The sequence below is a fragment of the Exophiala bonariae genome, assembly GCF_035927105.1.
Source record: "Exophiala bonariae strain CCFEE 5792 chromosome Unknown scaffold_1, whole genome shotgun sequence".
In the NCBI taxonomy this organism is placed as follows: domain Eukaryota; kingdom Fungi; phylum Ascomycota; class Eurotiomycetes; order Chaetothyriales; family Herpotrichiellaceae; genus Exophiala; species Exophiala bonariae.
In genome coordinates, this window is record NW_027042476.1 from 1,035,996 (window position 1) to 1,051,158 (window position 15,163).

Below are 15,163 nucleotides of genomic sequence, written 5' to 3' on the forward strand. Positions count from 1 at the left end.
TCGAATTCTCAACAATCCGCAGCCATTATGGCTATGTTATCCACGGCCACACCGGTATCACTTCCCCCCTTCTCCGATCCACCATGAACGAAAGAGACTTGCAATAATCCGACCACACACATACCAAGTTCCTCATCTCAGCCCAAGAGGCCTCACGCCATTTCGGTTGTTCCGTCTCCCCCCAGATGACTTCCCCAAGTTCCTCAAGCCATGGGAACAGCAGATCCAGCTCCCAGGACATCCATAATCAGTCCAACTTGACATTTACTCGTACACCTCAGCCCTATCACCGAAGAGGCGGAAGCTTGAGTATAACGAAACTGCATGCCACCGACAATGGCTCAGAAAAGAGCAGCCCGAGTGAAAATACTCCTCCACCACCCAGCCGTTCAGACTCCAGCGAGAGTGGAACAGAAGCAGATGATGAGAAAGGGCCATTCCTGAAAGGATTGCCTGCCCCGCCTCTGCGGAATCACAAAGGTCTTCGAGGCACATCTCCAGCTCGGTTGACACCCATCCCCAGTCCACCATCGACCCCTCCTGCATATGTCCAGGCAGAAGTCTATGAGTATTTCAAGGGGAGTCGGAAAGCCGACAAGCCATCACAGCAGGTAGTCCAGCAGAAGGAATACGAGATATACAAGACGAGGAAGCGGAAAGAAATCGTCCGCAGGTGTACAGAACTCTCGTTGCTTTGGAGCATCGGCGCCCTTGTCTGGACGAGCAGAGGCGGCTCCAAGGCTTTCGTGGACTGGCTCAACGAGCTCCTCTCATTCCTCATCATTCCACCTTGCGTTTACCTTGTCTACCCATTGCGACTAGCCCTTCGGGCGCGCACCCGGGGTCGAACAATTCTTCAATCACTTCAACTGGGGTTTCATATCCCATCTCGGTTCGACCCTGGCCCTCTCTTATATCCCGTTGTGCTCCCGCTCTGGATCGCGATATCACTCTTCAACCGGACGTCTGCATTTCTACCCTCTGCGATTGTTTGTGGAATATCTTCGATTCCGTCTACCATTCTAAGTACACCCAAAGTCCCATCATTCGGACACCACCTACATTGGTTTGCTTCGATAGTCCCACTTCATACCTCGCAGTTACCATTTCTACGCTCAATGGGCGCAATACCGCCCTCCCTAAAGCTCAGTCCCGGAAGCTTGCTCTCCATGGAGGACTTGGTGGTACTGTTTCCGCTACATCAGAGTTTACTGGATGTGCTGGGTTACTTGACCACCTCAAGTCTCGATATTGCCGAACTTCATCTCCTCTCTACCGGTCTCATCAATCTCCTTCTCTTTGCAAAATCACCTCAAGCCGAGATCCTCAAAGCTCTGTTGTGGATAGGAGGGTTATGTCTATTCATCTCGTGCAGAGACCTTATGATTTGGGAGGTGGCTCTTGCACGTGTGCCTACTTGGAAGTTGCTGAAAAAACGAAAACATTCAGGCTGGCTCCCTCGCTTAGATCAGGCCATCTGCTCCGTTCTCACAGGTAGCAGATCTCGGCGTGAACGACACGATTCTTCCGACAGCCTGAGTGATGATGACAATCACGTGAGGCGTCTCCGGTCGACCAAGCGACCGCACTTGAAATTGCAAATGAATGGCAGGTCGCCAACAATGCCTGTTGCAGAGCCTGCATCTGCATTGGAGATACCAAAGCTCCATATGTTCACAGATGATTTGCCGACGTTCTCAATGCCGCTCCGACGAAACACGTTTACCGGATTTGATCTCCGACGAAAAAAGGAAAGCTCTGTTGCGCCCAAAAGAACAAGAGCGACGCCCAGTTTCCTTTCGTCCTCATTCCTGACGCTCAGTATCGAACAGGCCAAGGTACGGAAATGGGCATATGCAGGAGCTGCATACCTGCTAGTTGCTGCCACGATTCTTGGACCAGTGGAACTCTATGTTAGCAAACGTGCTTTGGAATCACATGAACCATTTGGTTGGGCCTTGGGCTACTTGTTTGGAAACATACCCGAATTCCGCTTCTTTGTGGTCAGTAATCACCTGGAGCGATGGATCTGTCTTCCTGCTCGAATGGAGGTCTTAGCATCACACAAGGGCTTTTCTTTTGAAGGATTACGACAGAACATACTTGGACCAGCAAACACACGTCTTTGCATCTGTTTATATTGCACTGCTGTGTTACTAGTGGGGATTTTTGCTGTTTTGCGATTGACCGCAGTTGTCGAAGTTGATACCAGGCGCAAGGTTTTCCATGGGATCATGGTCGTGATGCTACTCCCCTCCATTTTCGTCGACCCATGTTTCATTGCAATGGCGCTCAGTCTCATCCTTGCGATCTTCCTATTGCTGGATCTTTTCCGAGCCTCGCAACTACCACCCGTATCCAAGCCGTTGACGAGATTTTTAGCTCCTTATGTGGATGGCAGAGATCACCGAGGCCCTATTATTGTCTCGCATATTTTCTTGCTCATAGGGTGTGCAATACCGCTTTGGCTTTCACTGGCAGCAGCGCCGCGGCATGGGAAAGATCCCTGGGCCGGGTGGGAAACCAGCACGCGAGATTTGAGCATGGTCAGTGGTGTCATCTGTGTGGGAATGGGTGATGCAGCAGCCAGCTTAATCGGGCGCCGTTACGGAAAGACCAAATGGTATTGGGCAGGAGGCAAGAGCTTGGAGGGAAGCCTTGCCTTTGCCTGTGCGGTGACCTGTGGACTTGTGGCTTGTTGGGCCTGGCTTAGACTAGGCGGATGGAGTTCCTGGCAGGAGGAGGAGTCATTTTGGTGGGCGTTAGCGAAAAGTGGAATTGCTGGACTGGGGGCCAGTCTGCTGGAAAGCACTTTGACGGCTGCTAACGATAATGTGGTGGTGCCTATTGGGTTGTGGCTTCTGGTGCGAGGCCTCAAAATATAGAACGACGACAGGCAGACGAGGTGTTGAGTACAGATATGATAATACTAGTATTTAATGAACGAGCACACCAGGCTGACAACAGACCAAGGGTCTTGGATCCGACCATGTCTACCTAGTTAGTCCCTCCCGGTACCTAATTCCAGAGATGTTGATTCCACATCCGAGTCCCCATGTCTGGGGAAGGGACCAGCTTGAAGGGGTCGTGGATAGGTGCCTGAGATGCCGCCTAGCCTAATGCGAGGGGCTTGGACAGTGGCCTATTGTTCAAGAGCGACGATCTCCGGAATTCAAAGCCGTAAGATGGAAGGTGAGCAACGAGGGCTGTTGGTGACTATCAGGCGGGGTGGGCTGGAAAAGGAAGGGGTGATTGGTCATATGCAGCACGTTATCAACAAAGTCGTATCTTAGGTTCGCCGCTTAGCGTCTGGCTAACTCCGAGTGGTATTCCTTGCCACTGCTACCGTCTTTAGGCCCTAGAGATAGACTGCACCGGGCTTTGGTCATGGCCTCACTCATGCCAGTGGTGGTCACTCATGGATGGTCATGATTGTGTACACTACGGACTATCAAATCCTGCAGCTGTATGACTCAATCAGTCACGACCACAGAAGTCACTAATTCAAGGTCACTAAATGCACATCCCATGATCCTGTTCCATCCCCCACGGACCACATTCGACCCTTCTTCCTGCATAACTTACCTCCGCCTACTACTAGGAACCTATCCTATCTTACCGTACCTTGGACCTACCCAGACTTGACCTGTCTGCACAATCGACCACGACCATTTTGTTAACGTTGCCTGATCTCCTGCCTTCTTCTTCTAAGCCACCTGGTATTGTCATTGTTATCATTACCTTCTTTTTGTCTTTCTACCTGCCAGTTGTCTGTTGTTCTCATCGCCGAGACTTAATCCGATTGTTGGCTCAATCCCGCCTCGCGACTCGCCGCGTTTTGTTACACTGCGTCACTCATCTCCATCTCTCTCGTCCAACCGCATCCTCAACTCATCTGGTGCCCCGATAACCTGACATCCGCGTCCACACCGTGAAGACGTGCATCTGAGCTACCGGTTCATCTCTTTCAATTCACTCTGATCTCTTATCGGCCGTCACATCCCTCGAATCTTCCCTTTTGCGGTGTTGCACGACATTTCCGTTGCGCAGCCTGGCCACTCAATTGCGCCATCTCCACACTTCTGACTTGACGCCTATTCCATCAGCCATCAGCCATCCACCATTCATTCTTTGGCTTCCGACACTCTTTCCTGTGTGTGCCTCGAGCATTCCATGTCCAACAATCTCCCCACAATCTTCCACCCGTACTTGAAGAGGTAGAATCTTCATTCCACATCCCCTTGGTCTGCTTCCGCACCCACCAACATCCACCCCAGCGGTGGAGGTGGGAATCATGGCCACAACCACCCCCCAGACCTCTGCTCCGAGGAGATCGAAGGATTCCGACAAAATTGGTAGTTTCCAACGACAAGAGGAGATTGGACGGGGCAGTTTTGCAACCGTTTACAAAGCCCTCCATACGGTGAGTCAATCTTCATCGAACAACCCTCTCCTCTCGACCACTGATCGACTTCTGGAACCCCAGCTAACAATCCCTCAGTCCTCATCCGGTACCCCAAGTATTGTAGCCATCAAGTCCGTCAATCTAGCCAAGCTGAACAAGAAACTAAAGGACAACCTCACATCGGAGATCTCCATCCTCAAAGGCCTCCATCATCCTCACATTGTCGCTCTGATTGACTGCAAGGAATCCAGCTCACACATCCATCTGGTGATGGAATATGTCGCTCTCGGTGACCTCTCATACTTTATCAAGAAGCGAGACACTATCAAGAATAGTGAAATGGTTGGAAACATGATGGTCAAATATCCGAACCCCAGAGCTGGCGGACTTCATGAAGTCGTCGTTCGGCATTTCCTGCAACAACTCGCCAGCGCTCTCAAATTCCTCCGAGCCAGAAATCTCATTCACCGCGATGTCAAACCCCAGAATCTCCTTCTGAACCCCTCTCCAGTATATTTTGAGACCCACAAACCTCATCCCATGCCCTACCTAACGGCGGACGACTGCTTGGAACCGGTCTGCGGTATCAAATCTCTCCCCATGCTCAAGATAGCAGATTTCGGTTTCGCCCGGTCTCTGCCATCGACGGCGCTGGCGGAAACCCTGTGCGGTTCTCCGTTGTATATGGCCCCTGAGATCTTGAGATATGAGAAATATGGCCCAGAAGCGGATCTCTGGTCGGTGGGAACGGTACTGTACGAAATGATCACATCCAAACCTCCATTCCGGGCCTCAAATCATGTTGAATTGCTCAGACGGATCGAAAAGGGGGATGACAGGATCAAATTTGGTGATGAAATTGTTGTATCTGAAGAAATGAAGAAGCTCATCCGATCGTTACTTAAGAGGGACCCGAAGGAGAGGCTGTCTTTTCCAAGTTTCTTCAGCAACGAAATCATTACTTCTGAGATTCCAGGTCTTCACCCCGAGGACATGCCTCAAGAGGCCAAGGAGGCTCAACCAACAGAATCCGACCGTCGTCGCAATAGCCGAACAGATCCTACGGGGGTGGCAAGACCGAGGTCCATCAAGGAACCGGAAAGCCCATACTCGGATCCTTCCAAGACCGCCTCAGACGACAATGTCCAACGAAGATATTCCATCAATCGGCGATTGTCGAGCGCCCGGGACCAACAAGTCCATCAAAGACGGCCTTCGGATGATCGTACTGCGGCTTTGGAGCGACCTACCAGTCCAATAACAGCTCGTCCTGCTTTGCATCCCCATGCCACGGCTCCTGGCCGACAGGAACTAGTACACCGACCAAGCTCAACTCCAATGGCAAGACAAGGGAGTGGAGGGTCACATAAACTGCCGCCCTCGTCATTGCGTGGCCAGGTATATGACGAGGAACAAGAAGCAGCCCTAATCCGCAAACGCCAGGATGAGAAGGAACGGGAACGAGCAGCTCAAGACATAGCCTTCGAGCGTGATTACGTCTTGGTGGAGAAGAAAGCGGTCGAGGTCAACGCGCTAGCCGATGAGCTTGACGCAAGCCCACGCCTAGAACGAGAATCATCACAGAATGCCATATCTCCCAAATCCGGTGCGATGGTCCGACGGGCTACCACACAGGGTCATCCTGCTTCAACCACAGGTGCGCAAACAAGCGCTTCGCGGGCGGTTCAAATTGCTTCTGGGAGGCGTCCGGATGCTGTTCATGCTCGCCAAAACTCGTACGAACGACGATACGGTCCGAGTCCAAGCTCAGCAACATCAGCTATTTCCAAGGCTTTGAACATGGCAAGCGGTCGACTGTTTGGTGTTGGTTTCTCCCCGCCTGTTAATCTCATGCGGCCCGGCAGATCTCCACCAGTCAATTACAATCCATTCCCTGCATATCCAGGTGCACAAAGCAGCTTGGTCATCCTCGGTGATACAGCCAAACCACAAGCAGCAGATGAGGACACTAAATATGTTCAAACTGTTGAAGAGGTTGCGACCCGAAGTGATGTCGTGTATGGATTTGCGGAGGTCAAGTACAAACAGCTCACACCGGCAGCACCATCACATCCTGGACTCGGATTAAGGAACGCTCCCAGTGATAACGGAGCCGAGAGTCCCCTCGGTCCAACAAATGAAGACCTGACTATCGAGGCGACTGTGATTGTGGCGGAAGAAGCGCTGGTATTGTATGTCAAAGCTTTGGCGCTGCTCGCTAAAGCCATGGATATTGCCGCTCGTTGGTGGACTCGCAAGAATCGTGGCGAAACCACCGACGAGAAAGGCTATCGATTTAGCACAGGTCCTGTTGGGCACAGAATGAACAATGTTGTTCAATGGACGCGGAATCGATTCAATGAAGTCTTGGAAAAGGCGGAGTTGGTTCGATTGAAGTTGATTGACAGCCAACGCCGTCTCCCTGAAGATCATCCCAGCCATCCCAACAATATTTCCACAGCCACTGCGTCCAGTGCTGGGCTGGGAACATCTGCTGAACATGTTGTTGTGAGCTCCGGCATCACAGCGGAGAAACTCATGTACGATCGAGCTCTGGAGATGAGTCGAGCTGCAGCGATTAATGAGTTGACCAACGAAGACTTGCCCGGTTGTGAAATATCCTATGTTACGGCTATTCGCATGCTTGAGGCAATTTTGGAGAGCGATGACGAAAATATTTCCAGACAAGGGAGCGGCACCAGCGATCTGGATGAGAAGGATGACTTGGCTCCCATCAATGGTTTGGAGGCTGAGGACAGGCACACTCTGAAGAACTGTAAGTGATATCTACTGGAAGCGGCAAGCATTCTCTAATGTGAAACAGTGGTCACCAGCATCCGTGGCAGACTATCGGTCATTCGACGGAAACTGCAAGTAATCCAGAAGCGTGCGTCGGCACCAGCCATGGCTTCGCCACCAATTCCACATCGTGGCAGCAACGCCACAGCTGTAACGCCGCCTCGGTCGTGATGTATGAAATTCATGACAGCCTCGAATTTCTGTGCTTGGATGGGAGTTTGCGTTGGGTGAAGCATGTTCGTCTATTGCACTCTCTAACGACCCAAGGCGTTCATCGATGTTGACTAAAGTTCTCCGTCAATGGTTGGATCATCATCACATGATGACAACAATTCTTGACTTGTAATTACTCCTCCATATTTCATCCTTTTCGCCATTCATGGCTGGGCGATGTGGGATTTCTCTTCCTGGCGTTTATCTTGTATAGCGATGACATGAGACCCGAACTTGAAGGCGGCATGTCGTCTCGGCGTTTCGAGCTTTTTTCTTTCTTTTTTCTCCCCTCCATGTTTCCATGCAAGAGCATTGGAGACCACGGGCATGGGCACGATTATGACCAACAACAACAAACCACGAAGAAACGGCTAAGTTAACTACTCTTGTTTTCAAGACAAAGGGGTGGTGTGCATGGGTGTGAGGCATTTGGATTCACAAACGGCAAATGATACCCGTCAAGACAGACATACAGACAGAACAAACAGTAAGACAATGGTGGGGTGGCAAATGGAAACCCTGGGCGGAGCTGGTGGCGGTACTTCCTACCTAAAGTTGAGGGTGCTTCCTACCCAACGCTGAGGTATGGTCAAGATTCTTTAAGTCTCGAGCCTTGCATTTTATTCATGCGAATTGGCATTCTTGTTGGATGGCATGGGATGGGATGGCAAGGCGTGAAGAGCGATATGACTTGGGTTCTTGAATTGTGATCCTTTTTGTTTCCTGGGTATCTATCTCCCTTGAGTGGAAAGAAAGGGGGCCCAGCTGCTCTTCGAGCTGCCAGACGAACTGGAAGAGAAAGTATGGAGGCTTCTGTGCGTGGGAAACAAAGTAGATACACACACAGTCTTGAGACCCGTACCATATAAGCCGACCCAGTCCATGGGGTTTAAATGGCCAGTGACAGATTGAAGAATGACGAAAGAGCAGGATATCTCTCAACATCAATAGAAATCTCATTCATACATCTACATCTGGGGATTCATACATATATGTCTACATATATGGTACGGTAACACCCCTTTTAAACTGGGGCAGGGAATACGGCCGCTTTAATCCGTCGTACTTATGAGAGAGCGAACATTCGAGCGAGCTAGCCAGTCGGTCGAGATTAAGGTAAGTATAATGTCATTCCAAGCTCTCAATCTGCCTCGTATCGACTTCAAGGTTTAGTATCCGAAAGTTATGGAAGCTAGGAATCAGTAAGTGGGTAGCCATCTCCCGAACCTAGGAGATTTCAGAACACATTTTGACTCACTTTTTTCCCCAATACATCTCTCCACCTCCGTTGATCTTTGATGTCGCCCATCGCACACCACGCAGTGAGGCTGGTGATCGCACTCCGTCGAAGGAAGATCTGATCAGAGTGGACCCCCGGTTGATTGAGATTGGGGGGAAGATTGCAGCGGAGAGTCGAGAACTCGACTGGCAACTGAAGCACTTCGCCCCAGCCTGTCGATTTGGGAATGAAGCTGATGAAATCGGCATGGTGGCAGACATCCCGATAGAATGGCTCAATATGAGCTCTCTTGGTTAGGTCAACGGAGGCTGCTGCTCGTTTGCTTGTTTGGTTTAGAGAACGAATCACAGCACTACGCAATGCTGTGCCGGATGGTCACTCTTTCAGCGTAGATGGAAGACTCGTTCCAGACTCGCGTCGCTCCGCCGCTCCTTGATTGCCGCCCCGTGCATGAACCCGTGCACGTACGCCTCCTCGACCAATTGGTAGTGGTCGTCCCGCTTGCGAAGCAGAAATGGCACGTTTCCCCCGTCAAGCACGACGACAACGTCGCCCTCCCGCAGGTTTGCAGGTGCCAATCCGAAGAGCCCGCGTCCAGTGGTGAAGAAGCGATTCCGCAGCACGGTGCGGTGCAGCGCGCCCAGCCAGCCGGGGACGTATGATCGGGTCGGCGCAGTGAGAGCGCCGCCTCCCATTCGCTTCAGCACCTCGCCGTGGAAAATGTCTTCGACCAGCTCTTGGGGCTTGATGCGGCGGTCAGCGTCCATCTTGGTGCCGGGCCGCTTGTTGACCAGAAGCGTGCGCCAGTACGCCTCGCCGAGGGACTCGCCGGTCGGTTCGTACACTGTCTTCGCCAGGAGGCCCTGCCCAGGGTCCGATCGACTGTTCTTAATATCGCGGAGGTAGATGGTGCCGTAATAGTCTGTCACAGCACGCTGCCAATTCTGCAGGTTGTCGTCGACTTTGTCCTCGTGTGCAGCATCCTCAAGAGCATCTATGGTCGCATCTCGATAGACTGTTGAAACGGTGTCGACAAAGGTCCCGCGCAGTGACATCTGACGATTGGTGGGATCATATGTCACATCGACGGTCGTATTGCCAGCTGCATCGTAAATGTAGCTGGAGAGCTCATAAGAGTTGCTCGTGTCGGACCAATCTGCCACCCACGAAGGCAGTTCGGGGTGCCTTCCTTTCTTCCTTGGATTGCACGCCTGCAGAGCGCGGAGGTCTCTCATGTCCTGTATATGGTACCTGGCAAATTCGGTGTAGAGTCTGGGAACGGTGGCGACCTTTTCACCGTACCTGATCATGCCTGAGAAGTTCGAGAACTCTTGGTAGCGGGCGATCCTCGCATTGATATGGCTGCTGCTCGAGTCAGCCTCCTGTTGAACAGCTCCGAGTAAACCAAAGATCTTGTCAGCAGGATCGCGGCATTCTCGATGCCTGATGTTGATAGCCATGTCCAGAAATGTAGGCGAATTCCGCTCGATGCTAATGTTGTCCACTATATGCAAGTACCGTCGGTTGGGCATGAGCTGGTCTTTCTGTCCGCGACCGTGCGCCTGGTCGTGGGCCATGACAAGAAGCATGGCGAATCTCAGTTTCCGCCACGAAAGTTCGAGGTCGCCCAAATAAATCTTGATACTGCGAGCAAGCTCTTTCTCCTGCCAGGTCCAAGCTCTGTCCCACCATGTGCGCGAGAGTAGGTCGTCAAGAGCCTTCCAGGCGGGCGAGAATGCCGTACCGAGGTGCAGGTGTAGATCATCGCGCTGGACCCATTGGCGGGCATTCTTCTCATGGAGCCACTCCCAAAACATCCTTTGGTCGATCGAATCGCACGTCAGAAGAGCCTTCTCGCTGGTCTCTCCCCAGCGTTTCTCGAACTTCTCTGTGCCGTACCAGTGCTTGAAAGAATCGAGAATGCCTTCGATGAGAGCCATGGCTGGTCTCGAGGGGAGGTCATTGAGTCCTTCACCGAGCCAGACGCAGACCAGCTCGGCCTGTTGGTAGATTCTACCCATGTACCGGACCTGCAGCCCCCTTTCCTCTTGATCTTGCTGATTGATACAGAGAGCGTCGACCCACAATGCTCGCTGTTCAGTGGCATGTCGGAGGCGCCTCAAGCCTTCGGCCAAGTTCCGACCCACTGGGAATTCTATCCCATTCAAATCAATCAAATAGTGGTGTCGATCGTTCTCGTAGGAAGCCATGGTCTCGTCGTCAACCGGAGCATCTGATGCGAAAGGGGTACCCCACGTGTAAGACAAAGCCGCATATTTCATGCCCGAGGTGAGGGACGTCCTCTCCAGCTTGGCCACGATTGGCGTATCGGGATTTGCCGCTGGTTGAAGAAGCAGCAGCCGGATCTCTTGCGGCCATAGTTGCTGGCCATACAGTGAAGTGGTGGAACATGCACTTTGGGTGGCTTCATGATGCCTCTGGCTACGGATTGGGTGCGTTAGGCTGAAGCGTCTTCGAGAGGGTCTGGCGAAACGATTGTTTAGGCTGGGCGGCACGACGCGCTTGACGGCACGCATCGCCCAAATGACCCGGTGCCCCATCGCTGCCATCTACTGTGTGAGCATCCCTAGCCATACTGGTGAGTCAGATGGTCAGAGAGTCAGCTGATAAAGTGAGCATCCGCCTTCATAGGGCTACGGAGTGCACGATTACTCAGCCAGGGCTCTGAAATGCACGGTCACGTGCCAAATAAAAGCGGCCTCGCTCTCTCAAGAGATATAGCACAGTTCGGGGATTATATATATATACAGGCGTCCGAAATCTACGTGTCCCAGACTTTCTATGGAGAATCACCCACTTGGATCCAAGTGATTTCCTCAAACTCGCTGGTCTACTTCTGGCAAGAATCTGAGACCAGAGACGCATGTGCTGGTAGGCACTTTTGCCTCTGGCTTTGGACAATATCGAGAATGGGCATGGAGGTGCGGCTGGCATTCTGATGTCGATTTCTTGCGTGGGTTTACGGGCTTCTTGGGATTGAAATCGAAATTGAGGGATGAAGTTAAAAGGGTTGTGACCGTCTTACCTGGTATAGAGACCATATGGACATGACGGCCTACAGAGTACTCGTGGTGCATTGTGCACTGAGAAGGTGTCTAAAGAGGCACAGTATCTCGAGAGAAGAAATCGTTTTGAAACTGTAAGCCGGGCAAACTGCCTCTTAGGGCAGCTTGGGAAACGCACTAACTGTACCGGGTAAGTATTTACTAAATGCCATGCTTGATACTAGGAGCTCTTCACAGTGTCTGTCGGGCGAGGAGGAATGCTTCATTCTGCAACTCCGCCTTGAAAGTTGCCTTTTCTTTTCTCGCTCATTACTCTGCTGTAGGATTCGCATTCCATTGCCTTCCCTTGTTGTCCTTCCTTTTCCTTTCCGGGGGGTTGAGTCTGCAGGTGCGATCGATGACGCTGTTTACACGATCGCTGTCCAGGCTTCCAGTTGCTGCATCACTGGCACGGCTGCAGGCGCGGGTTTATCTTCAAGTTCCCCAATCATCTCCAACGTCGACTGTTTGCTACCCTTTTAGTCTCACACATTCATTCCACTCTCATACACCTTCACCTGCCCCTCCACGGCACTCCTCCTCGACCACTTTCACCAGCACCCGTTTTAGACAACTCCCACCCTCACTTTCTCGGTTCACAAGACCATCTGCCCTACCTTCCTTTCAGCGTCTCTCCAACAACATGTGTCGCTTCATGTCGGACTCGCCAGGCGCTGTGAGTACCCAAGGCAGAGTGGTCCTGCCCACCAATGTGGTCCCCAAGCACTACGATGTGACGCTGGAGGTGGATTTCGACAAGTTCACCTTTGACGGCACCGTCATTATCGACCTCGATGTTGCCAAAGACTCCTCCACCATCTCCTTGAACACCGTCGAACTTGAGATTCACTCCACCGAAGTCCATGCCGATGGCGCCCTCATCACTTCCTCCCCTTCCCTTACCTACGATGCAGACACTCAGACCACGACCATTGCCCTGGGGAAATCAATCACAAAGGGCCAAAAGGTGCAGCTCAAGCATACATACACCGGCCAGTTGAATGACAAAATGGCGGGGTTCTATAGATCTAAGCGAAGAGATGGAAAGTATTTGGCCGTTACCCAATTCGAGGCAACCGATGCTCGACGTGCATTGCCTTGTTTCGATGAGCCAGCGCTCAAGGCTGAGTTCACCGTCACTCTCATTGCAGACGAGGACAAGACGGTTCTATCCAATATGGATGAAGCGTCCACCACAACAGTCGACTCCAAGATCACTGGTGGAAAACGCAAGGCTGTCAAGTTCAACCGGTCACCAAAGATGTCCACATATTTACTCGCCTTCATCGTGGCAGAGCTCAAATCCATTTCGACCGACAAGTTCCGCCTGCCCATCAAGGTGTGGATGACGCCGGAGCAGAATGAAGAGGATGGCAAATTCGCTCTAGAAGTTGCGGCCAAGACTCTTGCATTCTACGAAAAGGCTTTCCAGGCTCCTTATCCATTACCCAAGATGGACATGGTCGCCATTCCCGACTTTGCTGCTGGTGCCATGGAAAACTGGGGTCTAGTCACCTACAGAGTGGTTGATTTGTTGTTCGACCAGAAATCAGCTGGTGCCGCTACCAAAGAACGGGTTGCAGAAGTGGTGCAGCATGAACTGGCACATCAATGGTTCGGAAATCTCGTCACCATGGACTTCTGGGATGGTCTATGGCTCAATGAAGGTTTTGCCACATGGATGAGTTGGTACAGCTGTAATGAATTCTACCCGGAATGGAAAGTCTGGGAGACCTTTGTCATCGACACTCTACAAGGTGCCATGGGATTGGATGGGCTGCGAAGTTCCCACCCTATCGAGGTCCCTGTTCACCGTGCCGAGGACATCAATCAGATCTTTGATGCTATCTCATATTCCAAGGGATCTGCCGTACTGAGAATGATTTCCAAGTATATTGGTGAGGATGTCTTTATTGAGGGAGTCAGGAGATATATCAAGAAGCACGCCTGGGGAAATACCCAGACCAGTGATCTATGGGACGCCCTTGCAGACGCAAGTGGTAAGGATGTTGCACATGTGATGGACGTTTGGACCAAGAATATTGGTTATCCCGTGGTCACAGTCACCGAGAACGAAAAAGATTCGAGTATTACTGTGAAGCAGAATCGATTCTTGCGAACCGGTGATGTGAAGCCTGAAGAAGACAGGGTCATCTATCCTGTCATTCTTGGACTGAAGACGAAAGATGGCGTCGATGAGAGTCTCCTTTTGGAGAAGCGAGAACAAACGTTCAAGCTCAAGGATGGGCTTGACTTCTATAAGTTGAATGCTGATCATTCGGCACTTTACCGGACAAGTTATACACCCGAACGATTGACCAAGCTTGGAGAGGCGGCTAGTCAAGGTCTTCTTTCAGTGGAAGATCGAGCTGGCATGATTGCCGATGCAGGTGCACTGGCGGCAAGTGGATATGGCAAGACGTCTGGTATCCTCAGTTTGCTGCAATCATTCAACACCGAGACTCAATTTGTGGTATGGAACGAGATTCTTACTCGCATTAATGCTGTGAGAAATACATGGATCTTCGAAGATGAGTCTACCAAGGATGCCCTGAAGGCGTTCCAGTTGAGTCTCACTTCAACCAAGGCCCACGAGCTCGGATGGGAGTTTTCTGAAGACGAAGACCACGTTCAGAGTCAGTTCAAGAGTATGATGTTCGGCTCGGCTGGTCTCGCTGGAGATGAAAAGATCCAAGCAGCTGCAAAGGCCATGTTCGATAAGTTCTTGGCCGGAGACTACGCGGCTGTGCACCCCAACCTGAGAGCATCGGTATTTGCCATGGCATTACGTGATGGAGGAGAGAAGGAATGGGACGCCCTTCTTGCACGTTATCACTCGGCACCAACTGCTGACGAGAAGAATACTTGCCTGCGCAGTTTGGGTCGGGCTAAGAGTCCGGAACTGATCAAGAAGACCCTCGACTTGGCACTTAGCGGAGTTGTCAAGATGCAAGACGTTTACATGCCAATTGGTGGATTGGGAACAACGTCGGAAGGCATCGAGCGACGGTACGAGTGGTTGGAAAGCAACTGGGATGAATTGGTGGAGAAATTGCCACCTAGCATGACCATGTTGAGTAGTGTGGTCAGCATCTGTGCATCTGGATTCACACGTTCCGATCAATTGGTCAAGGTCGAGACGTTCTTCAAGAACAAGGACAAGAAGGGATTCGACCGCAGTCTACAACAAAGCCTGGATAGCATTCGAGCCAAAGCAAATTGGCTGGAACGAGACAGTGAGGATGTCTTGTCCTGGCTGAAGGAGAACGGATACTCGGGAAAGGGAAAGGTGGGCAGTGGGAAGTTGTAGACGAGGATACCCAAGGTAAATCGATGCAACAAGGTCATGAAGTGTATAGGAAAACCTAGACGAGACCTGGAATCTTCGGGAGAAGCTATGAACTATGCTGTATTAGTAGCTTATGAATCTTAGAATTCTGT

The 15,163-nt window shown here is 51.5% G+C and overlaps 4 protein-coding genes across 4 annotated transcripts; 3 read left to right on the top strand and 1 right to left on the bottom strand.

The window, feature by feature from the left end:
- Nucleotides 1–27: 27 nt before the first annotated feature.
- LTR84_000370 (uncharacterized protein) lies at nucleotides 28–2,885 on the top strand (the record flags this gene model as incomplete). Its single annotated transcript, XM_064844001.1, has 2 exons — nucleotides 28–35; nucleotides 230–2,885. 2 exons carry the CDS (start codon nucleotides 28–30, stop codon nucleotides 2,883–2,885), a joined length of 2,664 nt encoding a protein of 887 aa, XP_064711861.1.
- A 1,409-nt stretch (nucleotides 2,886–4,294) lies between these two features.
- On the top strand, nucleotides 4,295–7,375 carry LTR84_000371 (uncharacterized protein; the record flags this gene model as incomplete). Its single annotated transcript, XM_064844002.1, has 3 exons — nucleotides 4,295–4,423; nucleotides 4,502–7,181; nucleotides 7,230–7,375. The coding sequence occupies 3 exons, from the start codon at nucleotides 4,295–4,297 to the stop codon at nucleotides 7,373–7,375; spliced, it is 2,955 nt and encodes a 984-aa protein (XP_064711862.1).
- Nucleotides 7,376–9,040: 1,665 nt separating this feature from the next.
- LTR84_000372 (uncharacterized protein) lies at nucleotides 9,041–11,194 on the bottom strand (the record flags this gene model as incomplete). The annotated part of the gene is made up of 1 exon (XM_064844003.1): nucleotides 9,041–11,194. One exon carries the CDS (start codon nucleotides 11,192–11,194, stop codon nucleotides 9,041–9,043), a length of 2,154 nt encoding a protein of 717 aa, XP_064711863.1.
- A 1,171-nt stretch (nucleotides 11,195–12,365) lies between these two features.
- LTR84_000373 (uncharacterized protein) lies at nucleotides 12,366–15,032 on the top strand (the record flags this gene model as incomplete). The annotated part of the gene is made up of 1 exon (XM_064844004.1): nucleotides 12,366–15,032. One exon carries the CDS (start codon nucleotides 12,366–12,368, stop codon nucleotides 15,030–15,032), a length of 2,667 nt encoding a protein of 888 aa, XP_064711864.1.
- Between the last annotated feature and the right edge of the window lie 131 nt (nucleotides 15,033–15,163).